The 16,311-nt window shown below is 47.2% G+C and overlaps 1 protein-coding gene across 1 annotated transcript; it reads left to right on the forward strand.

Moving 5' to 3' along the window:
• Positions 1 to 11,925: 11,925 nt before the first annotated feature.
• On the forward strand, positions 11,926 to 13,327 carry ankrd9 (ankyrin repeat domain 9). Its single transcript, XM_048538017.1, has one exon. The coding sequence runs from the start codon at positions 12,153 to 12,155 to the stop codon at positions 13,062 to 13,064; it is 912 nt and encodes a 303-aa protein (XP_048393974.1). The 5' UTR covers positions 11,926 to 12,152; the 3' UTR covers positions 13,065 to 13,327.
• Positions 13,328 to 16,311: the final 2,984 nt, after the last annotated feature.

Raw genomic sequence — 16,311 nt, forward strand, 5'->3', positions numbered from 1 at the left:
TGAGCAGATTGGGATGGCCAATGGTCAACAGGCCTAGAGTGGAATGGGATGCCAAGGGTCAGCAGGCCTTGAGTAGAGTGGGGTGGACAGTGGTCAGCAGGACAGAGGCAGAGTCCGATGGCCAATGGACAGCAGGCGTGGAGCAGATTGGGATGGCCAATGGTCAACAGGCCTAGAGTGGAATGGGATGGCCAGTGGTCAGGAGGCCCGGAGTAGAATCGGATGGCCAGTGGTCAGCAGGTGTAGAGTAGATTGGGGTGGCCAGTTGTCAGCATGCCTAGAGTAGAGTGGGATGGTCAGTGGTCAGCTGGCCTGGAGTAGAATGGGATGGCCAGTGGTCAGCTGGCCCGAACAGAGTCTGATGGCCAGTGGTCAGCAGGCCCAGACTGGAGTGGGATGGCCAGTGGTCAGCAGGCCTCAAGTAGGGTGGGAATGCCAGTGGTCAGCAGGTCCAGAGTGGAATGGGATGGTCAGTGGTCCAGGCCTGGAGTAGAATGGGATGGCCAGTGGTCAGCTGGCCCAAACAGAGTCTGATGGCCAGTGGTCAGCAGGTCCAGAGTGGAGTGGGATGGTGAGTGGTCAGCAGGCCTAGAGTAGGGTGGGATAGCCAGTGGTCAGCAGACCCAGAGTGGATTGGGATGGCCACTGGTCAGCAGACCTAGAGTAGAGTGGGATGGCCACTGGTCAGCAGGCCTGGAGCAGGAGTGGGATAGCCAGTGGTCAGTGGGCCTAGAGTAGAGTAGGATAGCTGGTAGTCAGCAGGCCCAAAGCAGAGCCTGATGGCCAGCGGTCAGCAGACCTGGATTGGATTGGGATGGCCAGTGGTCAGCAGGCCTAGAGTGGAGTGGGATGGCCAGTGGTCAGCAGGCCTGAATTGGATTGGGATGGCTGGTGGTCAGCAGGCCTAGGGTAGAGTGGGATGGCCACTGGTCAGTGGGCCTAGAATAGAGTGGGATAGCTGGTAGTCAGCAAGCCCGAAGCAGAGTCTGATAGCCAGTGGTCAACAGGCCTGGAGTGGACATGTAGTATTCGGTGGACGGAGGACTGGAACAGAACGGGGTGGCTGGCGGTCTGCATTCCCAGTGTGGTCAGCTGTCATAGATGGCAGTCAGCAGCCTGGGAGCCTGCTTGGTCTCAGCCCAGCGCAGGAGAGAACAAGACCATGTTTTTGGAAAGACCCCAGTGTAGAGAGACTGCAGGCCATGGAAGGACGGTACCAAAACAGAAGTTGCTGGAAAATGCTAACTCTGATTTTCTCCTCACTGGTACTGCCAAGCCTGGTAAGCTTTTCCAGCAACTTCTGTTTTTGTTCAGGATTTACAGCATCCGCGGTTCTTTTGGTCTTCATAGAAGGACTGTAACGTCTATCTTTTAACATTTTTTCATTTCCCTCATTTATACTACGAAGAATCATAATGTAGAACGCTTAGCTTTTATTCTTTATTCCTCTATTTTTGTACCTAATCTATTTTCGTACCTATGATTTGTACCTAAGGCGGTGCCGTGTTAGGCGACATTACACATTTTGGAACCAAGCTCTCCACCAAAAGGTAAGTGAAGTAAAATAAGACAGAAGAAAAAGCAAGAGAAGAGAGAGAAAACAAAATTGGATAAGTGGACAAGCTCTGGGCTCAGAAGCTCTACTCCATCACCATCTGTAATATGCTAAAATATTTGCAGCAAGTAAGTTGTTTCTTTTACAAAAGCTGCAGTATGTTTCTGAGCCCAATACCATTGCATACTTTTTTTCCAACGCTGTCTTGTGGTTTGAGTAAGCCTGGCTCAGTAAGAAGATAACCTTTCTTACTTGACCCACCATGTCTAAGAAGTGCTGTCTGTCATTTATGCCCTTCGGGGCTGGAAATTCGCTGATGGAATTTTTCTTCTTTGAATGCTTTGTTCTTGGATAAAATGGCCTAGAAATCTATTTGTCATTCTAGAAATTTGGTATTTCTCATTTACCGTAAGTCCTGCCTTCCGTGATGCTTTCAACCGTCTGATTGTGTTCCTTCTTCATTTTATTATCATGCACTAAGATGCCATTCAAATGGCAAATGGTTTCGGTTTATCTTCCAGAATTCTAGGCACTGCCTTTTGTAAACGAGGGTATCTCAAATTGTACACAGATGAAGCCACATCACATGAACGATGCCAGAAATGTTGTCAACAACCTTGATATGCTGTAAAGAGGTCATCAGTCTACAATGAGCATGTGAAGACAGGGATGCTAGACATTAGAGTCTTTGTCTAAGAGTATCTGCCAGATTCCACTGTTGGCATTGAGCTTCGTGAATAATGTGCCAATTTTGACATTCTATCATGAACAGGTGAAGTAGGATGGACTTTCCTCCTAACTATTTTGCCAACTGAGTGAACTCCATGCAAAAGCTTTGTTCTCCATCTACTTCAGGAACAGTTAGTAATCCTGAGCACCAGGGTCAGTTTTCATTGGCAATATGACCCCACTTTCAATCCTGTTGTCTAACTGAGATTTTTTCGATTAAAGGATGAGGAATATTCCCGGAAGTGAATAAAGTTTATCATCTTCTTACAGGGTAGGTTTTCCTAATTCTTTGAATAGCTTTGGAAATACTCTCCCAACTTGATTTTGAAGCAATGTATTCACTGTTTCCAAGAGATCTAGACAAATTCAGACATGCACTTCTATTCAAGAATGTGGTATTCTCATTCTTTGGTATGTAAGGTATTTCATTATCTTTGATTCAGCTTTGTGGTGATTTGCCAATGCACTTGAACATCTGTGCCTCCTGGACCTTGGAGTTTTATGTTAGCAGGTCTGACTCTTACAGCCCTTAAACATGACAAACTGATTTCCAGTACTGAAACGGTTATTCTGCCTCTGTCTTCACAGGCTTGTTGTAGTCAGATGTATTCTTTCATACGGATGGCAGAGCCATGTGATTAGTTAAAGCATCAGGATGTACAGCAATCTCATTCTATCACGTACAGTACTTAAGGCAACTTTAAACGTGCCTTTGTTTCTATGTTCTAAATTTTGTTGATGCACCCAGTTTCTAAAATGTTGTAAGCCTGGAAATTAAACAGCAAGCACTGTCTTCATTATTTGCTACTTTATAATCTCCAATACTTCATGAAGTAGCAGAACAAACATAATCTGACTGGATTGGTTATAAACCACAATGGCCAGCATTTTAGCAAAGATAACACAGCCAATTATGGAATCTTTAGCAATTAATTAGTATTTCCTCCTAAGTTATATTTAAAAATGTGACACTTTACTAACTAGACAGATGTTAAACCCTGATTAGTTTTCATACAGTAACATGTTACGTGCAAGGACTACAGAGCACTGAAATGCCAGCTCTATTCATATGTTAGCTCAGTAGAAGGGTATAAACTTCCAGGAATAAATTACTGGAACCTTATGAGACTCACCCACAAGCAATCAAAATGTTTGAAATCTATCCCTAACGAGTTTATAATTCAATTATCAATATCCACAGGAATCTTTTTCTTCACTTTTAAACTTAAGAATTCCATAACAAAGTTTCCTTGACTCTTAAGCAGTGAGACAAATAGCAGTTGATATATGTTGCAGTTCAAATTAATTTTGATTAATTTCTGGTCAAAACCGGGTGTCTGTAATAATTGAATTTTCTTTATCTTTAAATGCCTAGTGGTGTACAAAGAGGATAAAGCTAGATTTTCCTTGGAACAGTTTACCAGCCTGTCACCAAACTGACTGGGAGATCTTCCTGCCTTATCATCTGCCAGAGGCATTCTGGGAGGATTTATGCATTGATAATCAACCTGTGTAGCCACATTACAAATGCACCTTCCACAAACATCAATTCTTGGAGTGGAACTCAAATCCAGACCTTCTGTTTCAGAGACAGGTACATGGTCCACTGCGCCACAAGATCTCTTCCAATGGGTTTTACTGCTTGATAGTAAAATGTAATTTCATTGGAATAATGGCTTTGCAGTGAACCTTTGAATGATAGACTTCAATATACATTCTTGCAATTTGGGCTGTGTTGTTGAGACAGACATTTGTAGTTCAATCTTGGTTTCCTTGACAGGATGGTGTCGAGCTTAGAGGAATGTGGGGCCTAGCTCACTGTGCCAGTGGCGCATCTGAAGCTAATTAAATTTCTATTCGCTGCAGAAACGTTCAAAATTCAACTCAGTACTTTGTTTTAAGAAAACAAAAATAATTTTAATTATGATGAGTACAAACACCCTCTTGGTCTTCCTTTGTGTTTACCTGCAAGTATAACTTGCTTTCTGAAGTCAAAAGGAGAGAGCTTTTAAACAAAGGCTTGTTGATTGTCTACTTCATGAGTGCTTTATTCAATTTGTTTGAGCACTAAAATGTTGTAATATATGGATGTGATTGGTCTTTTCTTCTTAAGAATTAAAAATTTAATGTTTATCATTTGGACGTAAATAAATGTTCTAACTATCTGATGTTAAAATCTGCCTGGTTTGATATGTTTAGTATGTAGCAAATTTATTATGTTCTTCTTTGAAGTTGTGTAGGCAAGTCAAAGGAAATTTATGGAATATGTTTCCCTCACATTGCACCCTAATGGCATTGTCTTTGTTTTCTCTGTGCATTCTGAGCTATGGTCAAAGACATGGGCCAGATCTGTCTCCAGAGCATTAGCCTAGTCCTCGATGTAACCATTACACCATCACCTCACCTGAATAGTTAATATTGTATACCTAACCAGAAAATAAATAAAATATTGTTTACAAACATTAGTTAACAGCTAAATATTTGTTAATATCCAAAAACATCTTTTTTAAACGTTTAATTTCTTGAAATGAAGGCTAAGAAATAAATTATGTTGGAAGGGTTCTGGAGATTTAAACTTGATCAACACTAAAACTAAAACTATGTATTAACCACATTTAATCCATTACCTACAGGCATTTTAAAATTACCTGAAGGAGAGATGGCAGATGTCAGAACAAGCTATATTACCAGGGGACTGAAAATTAACATTCTAAGTGTATTTTAGAAGGGAAGTGGAAGGTCCAGTGAAAAGTTTAACATCAACAGTGGAAGAGACAATACAGTCCCTACCATGGGAAAAAGGTTAGAAATACATGTACATACATATATACATATATATATATATATATATATTCACCATTATTTTCTCAAATGAAAGCTCTGCATGACTGATGTTTTGGAAGTAAATCAGGCAGAGTAGACTGTGTCATTTATCAGACATCATATATCTAATTTCCAAGAAAGTCTTTAAGGTATTACAAAATAAGCAATAAAACAGTCAACATGTGGAGTCAGGGACAATAATCAGAATAGATAACTAGCTTGTCACAAAGACAGGGAGTAGGAATAAATAGTAACTGCTTAGAATTTGGAATGTGGCAGAGCCACTGTTGTTAAAACAAATTAAGCATTAGGATTTATTTTGAGATGGGTAAAGTTAAGAATTGGAGAAATTATTGCTGAATGTGTAATGAACCTTGAATAAACCACATGGGACTGGAAAAAGGAGATTTACATTAGTGGGCTCCGCCTATCAGAATTGGGTGAACAGACTGGTCACTGCCCTCGCCCTAAGAGAAGGAAGGAAGATGATAAAATACAGTCTTTTATGTAAGGTTTTGATAGCGTAGGCAGAGTAAATGTTTCCACATGTGAAGAAGAACAAAACTGAAAGCTACTAAGAGTCATCTGAAAATCAAAAAAGGAATTGAGTGGAAAATCCTGTTCATACTGAATGACAAGAATGTAGAACTCGAAGGTTGTGTGAAGGCCAAAGAAATACAGATCGATGCCAATGAATGAAGAAGAACAAGAAGAGTAGCAACAGTGAAAATATATGAGAGATAGTAGGAACTGCAGATGCTGGAGAATCTGAGATAACAAGGTGTAGAGCTGGATGAACACAGCAGACTCTTCCGAAACATCAGCTTTCCGGCTCCTCTGATGCTGCGTGGCCTGCTGTGCTCATCCTGCTCCACACCTTGTTATTTGAGAAAATATGTGAATCCGTTTTTAAGTTTCCACTCAGCATTAACAGGTCTATATCTTTGGCTTGTATTGCAGTTGTGTTTTCTTTCTTCCCAAATCTTATTTCAACAAACACACATCAATGACTCAAGAGTTAATAGTGTAAGTCCAAAGGTAATGGGACATGTAAAGAGGTTTGTGTTTAGAGAAGACTGATGAACATTTGGAAAATAAGAAAAGTCATTTCAGGATGTGGACTATCAGGAAGTGTGACTGAGCAGTGAGGGTCAAGGAACTCATTGTGAAAATTTATTGATATATGCCCTAGGTCCAGAAATAGAGATAGAGAACAGTCAGAGGAAGGGAAGAGAATGGTGATTTTCTTTCTAAATCTCAGTTTTCTCTTGTTTCCTTTTTCAGATGGCACATCCCCTCAACATGCAACTCTTGCTTCCTGATCATTACCGCTCCATTTTCCTTGCACAAACAACATTGTCATTTAATCACTCTTATTTTCTACCCCATCTCAGTCCTTCCCTTTTATTATTTTCCACCCTCCCCCTATTTAACATACATTGCCTTTCTGGTGAAAGATTATTGACCTGAAATGTTAAATATTTCTGTAAAACTTGAGCAGCCTGTGATTTTGAATAAATCTTTCAATTTTCTGCAGTTCAATTTTCTATTCCTTCTATTTCCCTTCATAAAGCCTCTTCCCATTCTTAATGTTAGAAGAAAGTAATAAGTTGATCTGTGACATTTCAAGAGACATCAGCATCACACTAAACGGATGTTGCCTGGGCAGACAGGGAACCTGATTATGATGCACAAAGTTGTGACAGGCATTGATAGGGAGAGTCCTTTCTCCTATTCAGGAATCAATAACCAGGGAGCACAGTTTTAAGGTAAGAAGCAGAAGGTTTAGAGAGGATTTCAGATTCTTTTTCCACCCAGAGGGTGGCAGTTACCTCAAACTCACTGCCTAAAAAGGTGGTGGAGGCAGGACTCCATGAGACATTTAAGAACTATTTGGATGAGCACTTGAAACACAGTTATTTACGAGACACAAATTGGAAAGTGGGATTAGAATAGATAGATATTTGTATTGACCAGGTTGGACATGATGGGCTGAAGGGTCTCTTTCTGTGCAATAAAACTCTATGGGGCAGATTTCCCATTGACTGGATAGTTGTTATGCCTGTCCAAGTAGCAGCATCCCTACTGTAGCACACACAGAAGGGATTTACTCGAAATTTGAGTACTTCTGTGGGCAATTCTATTATTCCTCGAACCTTCCAAAAGTGTCCATAAAAACTGGGGATCTTGGACGGTTTGGATGAAATAAAGTAAACCAGTTACTCAGGGCAATTAAATATATAGTGCAACTCCTGAGTAATTACTAAATTGATCGCATACTTACCTCACTCACGAGCCCCAACTGCACAATCCCCGGACCATTTCCCCAAAGACTTGGATCTGGCACACTGGGATCCAACGACACCCTCAGGACCTGACAAACACCCACTCCATGACCCAACACAACCCCAACTCAGCTGAACCTTCCCCAATCTTAGAACACTCCCTAAGTACTGAACCCTCCCCTGCTAAAGCCATCAGAATGCCCCCCTGACCAAACCATCCCAGTGTCCCTACCATGGGACATTATCGAACAGCCCTGCCATGGCGGCCCCCTGTCAGACCAGACCCCACCCCTCCCTCGCTGGATCTGATTTCCCCAGCACACCCTGATCTACCCTAAACACTGACCTGCCTTTTGCTGTCTTGCATCCTGGCACCTAGCTGTCTGGAACTTACCCCTACTCATCTGGCATCCTATCACCTGGCACCCTACCCTACCCCAAGTGGTACCCTATCCACCTGGCATCCTAAACTCACACTAGCTGCCACCCTGTCACCCACTCATCTGGAATCCTGGCACAGTACCCAATTTGCATGCTATCCTCCCAGCATTCTTACTTAACAGATATTTTAAACAACCTGCTCATATGCATGTTGATATGTGTCTGGAACAAGTGGGACTTGAATCCAGGGCCCCTCCAGCTCAGAGGTAGGATGTTACCATGAGGACCATTCAAAACAGATATATCTGCAGAAAATAACGGTAGCAGTACTTGAATCTGTTATCTTCCAATAATTGCCCGCTTAACGTTGCAATCCAATACCTTATCCTTCTGGCTATGTGACAATTACATTTACCTTTTGAACTGGCATTGACAGCAGTTGTCAAAATGACTGCCTATATCCTTATATTTCTGAATGACCAGGTTTGCTGACACCAAGCACATGTGTACTATGCACCACTTAAATTCGCACATTTATGTTGAAATGAGTTTGGGATTTAATGGGATGCAACTGTGAGCAGGGGGCAGACTGTGAATGGTGTGAGAATGGGGCTGTGAATGGTGTGAGAATGGGACTGAGTGGTGTGAGAATGGGACTGAGTGGTGTGAGAATGTGACTGTGAGTGGTGTGAGAATGGGACTGTGACTGGTGTGAGTATGGGACTGTGAGTGGTGTGAGAATGGGACTGAGTGGTGGGAGAATGGGACTGTGAGTGGTGTGAGAATGGGACTGTGAGTGGTGTGAGAATGGGTCTGTGAGAATGGAACTGTGAGTGGCATGAGAATGGGACTGTGAATGATGTGAGAATGGGACTGAGTGGTGTGAGAATGGGACTGTGAGTAGTGTGAGAACGGGACTGTGAAAGGTGTGCGAATGGGGCTGTGAGTGGTGCAGGAATGGGGCTGTGACTGGTGCGAGAATGAGGCTGTGAATGGTGTGAGAATGGGACTGTGAGTGGTGTGAGAATGGGACTGTGAGTGATGTGAGAATGGGACTGAGTGGTGTGAGGATGGGACTGAGTGGTGTGAGAATGGGACTGTGAGTAGTGTGAGAACGGGACTGTGACTGGTGTGAGAATGGGACTGTGAGAATGGGACTGTGAATGGTGTGAGAATGGGACTGTGAGAATGGGACTGTGAATGGTGTGAGAATGGGGCTGTGAATGGTGTGAGAATGAGTCTGTGAGTGGTGTGAGAATGGGTCTGTGAGAATGGGACTGTGAGTGGCATGAGAATGGGACTGTGAGTGGTGTGAGAATGGGACTGAGTGGTGTGAGAATGGGACTGTGAGTAGTGTGAGAACGGGACTGTGAAAGGTGTGCGAATGGGGCTGTGAGTGGTGCAGGAATGGGGCTGTGACTGGTGCGAGAATGAGGCTGTGAATGGTGTGAGAATGGGACTGTGAGTGGTGTGAGAATGGGACTGTGAGTGATGTGAGAATGGGACTGAGTGGTGTGAGAATGGGACTGAGTGGTGTGAGAATGGGACTGTGAGTGGTGTGAGAATGGGACTGTGAGTGCTGTGTGAATGGGGCTGTGAGTGGTGCGAGAATGGGGCTGTGAATGGTGTGAGAATGGGGCTGTGAATGGTGTGAAAATGGGACTGAGTGGTGTGAGAATGGGACTGTGAGTGGTGTGAGAATGCGACTGTGAGTGGTGTGAGAATGGGACTGTGAGTGGTGCGAGAATGGGGCTGAGTGGTGTGAGAAAGGGACTGAGTGGTGTGAGAATGGGACTGAGGGGTGTGAGAATGGGACTGTGAGTGGTGTGAGAATGGGACTGAGTGGTGTGAGAATGGGACTGTGTGTGGTGTGAGAATGGGACTGAGTGGTGTGAGAATGGGACTGTGAGTGGTGTGAGAATGGGACTGAGTGGTGTGAGAATGGGACTGTGAGTGGTGTGAGAATGGGGCTGTGAGTGGTGTGAGAATGGGACTTTGAGTGATGTGAGAATGGGACTGAGTGGTGTGAGAATGGGACTGTGAGTGGTGTGAGAATGGGACTGAGTGGTGGCAATCAAGGGGGGAGAGGAGTGCGTTTCTGTCAGCACACACTGCCTTTCAGAATAAGAACATCGGAACTAGGAGCAGGAGTTGACAATTCAGCCCCTCCAGCTTGCTCCACCATTTAATACAATCATGGCTGATCTCATCTTAGCCTCAACCCCACTTTGTTATCTTCTCTCCATCACTCTTTAAACCAATTACTCATTCAAAATCTGTCTATCTCCTCCTCAGATTTACTGCCATTCACCGCTCTTGCCGGCACTGAATTCCACAGATTCATCACCCTTTGAGAGAAGTAGTTCCTCCCCATTTTTGCTTTAAATTTGCCTCTCCTTAACCTAGTTCTAAGATTGTACATCTCTGGCACAGGTGGGACTTCAATGCAGGTCTCCTTTCTAAATCTATTCGTCAATCCTCCTTAACATTTTATATACCTCAATTAAATCTCCTCCCACCCTTCAGACTGTATAAGCAGAACCTGCTTAATCTCTCTTTTCCGAAGATAATCGCCTCATCTCTGGAATCAGTCTACCGATATTCCTGTGAGCGTACAGCTAATGTGAAAAAGTAGTTCAGAGTTGCCTTCCTCTAATACAGTTCTGGAAGGTGAGACCAAAGGGAGGCTTGGGGACGGCTTTTTACTGCACCAGTACTCTGTTCGCGACAAACAACAACGCCTTCAGGTTGTGAACCATTTTAACTCCCCCTCCCACTCTCTGGGTGACATGTCCATCCCGGGCCTCTCCAGTGTCATGGTGTTGCCACAGGAGGAGCAGCACCTCCTATTCCACCTTGGGACCCTACAACCCAGTGGTCTCAATGTGGACTTTACTAGTTTCAAAATCTCCCCAGGCCAAGCCTCATCCCATGACCACCCTCACTTTCATTCCCGCCTCCTTGACCTGACTCTCCCAGAGATAGCAGAACTGCCGATGCTGGAGAATCTGAGATAACAAGGTGTCAAGCTGGATGAACACAGCAGGCCAAGCAGCACCAGAGGAGCAGGAAAGCTGACGTTTCGAGCGTAGACCCTTCGACTGAAGAAGGGTCTAGACCCAAAATGTCAACTTTCCTGTTCCTCTGATGCTGCTTGGCCTGCTGTGTTCATCCAGCTCTACACCTTGTCAACTCATCTTCTCTCCCACCTCTCCGCCCTTCCCACCTCACTGACCAATCCCCACCACTCCCTACCTGCACTCACCTATCATCATCCCACCCACCTTCCCAGGCCCCACCCCTCCTCTCTATTTCGGAGTTCTCTCCTCCCTTTCTCATTTGTGAAGAAGGGCTCCCACCTGAAACCAGAGATAATGGGAACTGCAGATGCTGGAGAATCCGAGATAACAAAAGTGTGGGACTGACGTCAACTTTTGTGCTCCTAAGATGCTGCTTGGCCTGCTGTGTTCGTCCCGCTCCACACTTTGTTCGTCCCACCGTCCCCGAGCCTCCATTTGGTCTCACCTTCCAGAACTATATTAGAGGAAGGCAACTCTGAACTACTTTTTCACAGCAGCTGTATGCTCACAGGAATATTGGTGGACTGATTCCAGTCAGCTTCCCTGGCCAGCCTGCTGTGTTCCTCCAGCTGTTATCTCTGGAAGTAAGGTGCACGTTTCGGAATGAACTCTGAGCAGAGTCGCCTCAGAGATTGCGGCGCTCCCTTCTTTTGTAATGCTGAAAATCCTGCGTACGATTGCCACCGCCCGGAAAATCCGGTGGGATGACCCTAGGTCTAAGCGATAGGGATGTTATAAAGTCGAAACAAAAACAGTAATATGCTGGGGAAGCTTTCTGGTTGTGGTTCTGATTTACAGCATCGTTCTTTTGGTTTTTATTGTGTTACGAAGATGAGGTGGGCTGCTGAGGAACACAAATGTAAGATCGGGTGGGGTTTGAAGTGGGTGTGTACGAAGGAGGTGGAGGCGGGATAATGGCCGTGTTACAGTAATGGTTGTGTTTTTGGAGGGTTTTTTTTTAACATAAAAGGTCTGGTTTCGTTTTGGCCATCTCCAGAGGCGGGTCCCGGGGGGCGGATCACGGAGTTGGTGGAGGGGGGGTGGGATCTGGGGATCGAAGTTTGGGAAATGGGGTGGGGACTGTCTGCAAGCGGCCAATGGTTTAAAGCCTCCTGTCTGCGCTGCGGCGACAAATAGAGTGCAGGAAGCAGAGTTCCCGGTTCCTAGCGAGTGGCTGCATCCGTGGGCTCGGGGAGATCTGCGTGGACCTGGAGTTGGCGAAAGAAGACCAGGAGCACGGCTGAGGCTCCCCGGACCCGTGCCCCTCTGCCTGGGGGAGCCCAGCCCTCCAGCCCGGCCATGCCCTGGGACCTGAGATCCAGCAGCCCCGGGAACGGTCAGCAGGAATCCCGGTGGCGGAAACGCTGCAGGAAATCATCGTTCGCTTTCTACCAGGCGGTGCGGGACCTGCTGCCCGTCTGGATGCTGGAGGAGATGAGGACCATGGAGGTGTTCCACTGGGAGGACAGCGGCCGCGTGAGCAGCTATTCGCCGTCCGAGGCTTTGCTTTATGCCCTCGTACATGACCACCAGGCATACGGCCGGTACCTCCTGGCTGAACATCCCCGGGCCGCCCTGGCTATGCCCAGCACCAGCTTCTGCTGCTGTTCAGCCCTGGGCCAGCACCTGGCCATGGCTGTGCGCTACAACCGGGTCGCCACCCTGGCGCGGATGCTGGCCAGCCTGCGGCACTTACCGGAGAGCGAGCGGCGCCAGTACATCGACCGTCGGGGCTGCGAGCATGTGGAGAGCGGCAAGACCCCGCTGCATTTGGCGTGCGAGCTGGCCAGGCCCGAGTGCTTGACCCTGCTGCTCGGTCACGGCTCTTCCCCTTACATCAGGGACTGCCGCGGAGACACGGCGCTGGACATCTTACTGCAGCAACTGGGCTCCAGTCCCCTGGATAGCCCCAGGAAGACCAGCTGCCTGCACCCCCTCCTGCTCTTCATGCCCCGGCTCCAGTTTCAGATGAAGGCGGCGTTGAAGGACAACGCCAGTTACTGGCAGACACTTCTGGGGACACAGCTCTTCCAATGGATCTCGGGCTCCAGCCCCGCTCCCCTCTTCATAAAGGCCATGCAAACTTTAATCAGGACGATCGACCCCGAGAAATTCCCGGAGGGTCTGGCCGAATTACCCATATCCCATCTCCTGCGAACTCTGGACTTTAAACTGACTGCATGTGGCACTGCCCATTCAAACTTAAAATAATGCCGCATTTATCCTTTTACAGCGATTTTTATAAACGGACTTTATATATTTATACATAATTTTTAAAATGTTACTTTACTAGTAAGTGAACGGCCTAATCTGGGTTAATGCCAAATCGATAATGTGGTGAACTTTGGAATTAAGAATTCTCCAGGAATTTCAGCAAAGTGTATCGAACTGTAGATTCCCGCAGTTTGTAATAAATTATTGATTCAATTTTCTTTTTGCCAGAATAAATCTATTTTAATGCACTTTGCTATGAACTATGTCACCGCATTCTCTTGTATTCGGTTTACATTACCACGCTGTAAATAATTTATCAGTGTGTTGTGGGATTTCTATTGTGCTTTTTGTTGCATTGTTGTACGCACAACGCATTGCATCTAGACCCATACAGTGAGAGTGTGAAGTCGGCAGATTCTGCTGCTTATTCACTTACTCTGCTGGTATTTGCCCATTGGAAAATTCTGCAATGTTTCACGCTCCGGTCGGCGCTTCCTATCACGGAAGAGGAATAGAGACGGAAACCCGAGGCGCACTCCCAAAGCAACCAGGGAGCTGAAGTATCGGCCAGTTTCGATAAACGGGCTTCGTTACTATAGAAACAATCCTAACATTTACGTTTCGGGCCTAGACCCTTCATCAGAGAGGGGGATGGGGAGAGGGAACTGGAATAAATAGGGAGAGAGGGGGAGGCGGACCGAAGATGGAGAATAAAGAAGATAGGTGGAGAGAGTATAGGTGGGGAGGTAGGGAGGGGATAGGTCAGTCCAGGGAAGACGGACAGGTCAAGGAGGTGGGATGAGGTTAGTAGGTAGCTGGGGGTGCGGCTTGGGGTGGGAGGAAGGGATGGGTGAGAGGAAGAACAGGTTAGGGAGGCAGAGACAGGTTGGACTGGTTTTGGGATGCAGTGGGTGGGGGGGAAGAGCTGGGCTGGTTGTGTGGTGCAGTGGGGGGAGGGGACAAGCTGGGCTGGTTTAGGGATGCAGTTGGGGAAGGGGAGATTTTGAAACTGGTGAAGTCCACATTGATACCATATGGCTGCAGGGTTCCCAGGCGGAATATGAGTTGCTGTTCCTGCAACCTTCGGGTGGCATCATTGTGGCAGTGCAGGAGGCCCATGATGGACATGTCATCAAGAGAATGGGAGGGGGAGTGGAAATGGTTTGCGACTGGGAGGTGCAGTTGTTTGTTGCGAACTGAGTGGAGGTGTTCTGCAAAGCGGTCTCCAAGCCTCCGCTTGGTTTCCCCGATGTAGAGGAAGCCGCACCGGGTACAGTGGATGCAGTATACCACATTGGCAGATGTGCAGGTGAACCTCTGCTTAATGTGGAATGTCATCTTGGGGCCTGGGATAGGGGTGAGGGAGGAGGTGTGGGGGCAAGTGTAGCATTTCCTGCGGTTGCAGGGGAAGGTGCCGGGTGTGGTGGGGTTGGAGGGCAGTGTGGAGCGAACAAGGGAGTCACGGAGAGAGTGGTCTCTCCGGAAAGCAGACAGGGGAGGGGATGGAAAAATGTCTTGGGTGGTGGGGTCGGATTGTAAATGGCGGAAGTGTCGGAGGATGATGCATTGTATCCGGAGGTTGGTAGGGTGGTGTGTGAGAACGAGGGGGATCCTCTTAGGGCGGTTGTGGCGGGGGCGGGGTGTGACGGATGTGTTGCGGGAAATACGGGAGACGCGGTCGAGGGCGTTCTCGATCACTGTGGGGGGAAAGTTGCGGTCCTTAAAGAACTTGGACATCTGGGATGTGCGGGAGTGGAATGTCTTATCGTGGGAGCAGATGCGGCGGAGGCGGAGGAATTGGGAATAGGGGATGGAATTTTTGCAGGAGGGTGGGTGGGAGGAGGTGTATTCTAGGTAGCTGTGGGAGTCGGTGGGCTTGAAATGGACATCAGTTACAAGCTGGTTGCCTGAGATGGAGACTGAGAGGTCCAGGAAGGTGAGGGATGTGCTGGAGATGGCCCAGGTGAACTGAAGGTTGGGGTGGAAGGTGTTGGTGAAGTGGATGAACTGTTCGAGCTCCTCTGGGGAGCAAGAGGCGGCGCCAATACAGTCATCAATGTACCGGAGGAAGAGGTGGGGTTTGGGGCCTGTGTAGGTGCGGAAGAGGGACTGTTCCACGTAACCTACAAAGAGGCAGGCATAGCTGGGGCCCATGCGGGTGCCCATGGCCACCCCCTTAGTCTGTAGGAAGTGGGAGGAGTCAAAAGAGAAGTTGTTGAGTGTGAGGACGAGTTCAGCTAGGCGGATGAGAGTGTCGGTGGAGGGGGACTGGTCGGGCCTGCGGGACAGGAAGAAGCGGAGGGCCTTGAGGCCATCTCCATGCAGAATGCAGTTGTACAGGGACTGGACGTCCATGGTGAATATGAGGTGTCGGGGGCCAGGGAATTGGAAGTCCTGGAGGAGGTGGAGGGCGTGGGTGGTGTCACGGACGTAGGTGGGGAGTTCCTGGACCAAAGGGGAGAAAATGGAGTCCAGATAGGTGGAGATGAGTTCGGTGGGGCAGGAGCAGGCTGAGACGATGAGTCGACCAGGGCAGGCAGGTTTGTGGATTTTGGGAAGGAGATAGAAACGGGCCGTGCGGGGTTGGGGAACAATGAGGTTGGAGGCTGTGGGTGGGAGGTCCCCTGAGGTGATGAGGTCGTGAATGGTGTTGGAGATGATGGTTTGGTGCTCGGGTGTGGGGTCATGATCGAGGAGGCGGTAGGAGGTGGTGTCGGAGAGTTGGCGTCTGGCCTCGGCGATGTAGAGGTCAGTGCACCATACTACCACTGCGCCACCCTTGTCTGTGGGTTTGATGGTGAGGTTGGGGTTGGAGCGGAGGGAGCGGAGGGCTGCCCGTTCTGCGGGGGAGAGGTTGGAGTGGTATTTATTCCAGCTCCCTCTCCCCATCCCCCTCTCTGATGAAGGGTCTAGGCCCGAAACGTCAGCTTTTGTGCTCCTGAGATGCTGCTTGGCCTGCTGTGTTCATCCAGCCTCACATTTTATTATCTTGGAATTCTCCAGCATCTGCAGTTCCCATTATCTCTAACATTTACGTGTTGCCCAATGAAATGTTCAATCAAATTTGGTTCCTTTTAAGCCGCTGTTCATGTTGTCAGATTTAGCGGAATGTGGTGTATTTCTCAGATGTGTATGGTTTGTTGCAAGATTTTTAATTGCGTTGATATTATTGTGGATTATTGCAAAAGTTTTAGTACACTATAGCAACGTACAAATTTTTGGTGAAGTGGCCTTAAGGCAGTTT

Source organism: Stegostoma tigrinum, chromosome 10 (genome assembly GCF_030684315.1).
Source record: "Stegostoma tigrinum isolate sSteTig4 chromosome 10, sSteTig4.hap1, whole genome shotgun sequence".
Classification (NCBI taxonomy): domain Eukaryota; kingdom Metazoa; phylum Chordata; class Chondrichthyes; order Orectolobiformes; family Stegostomatidae; genus Stegostoma; species Stegostoma tigrinum.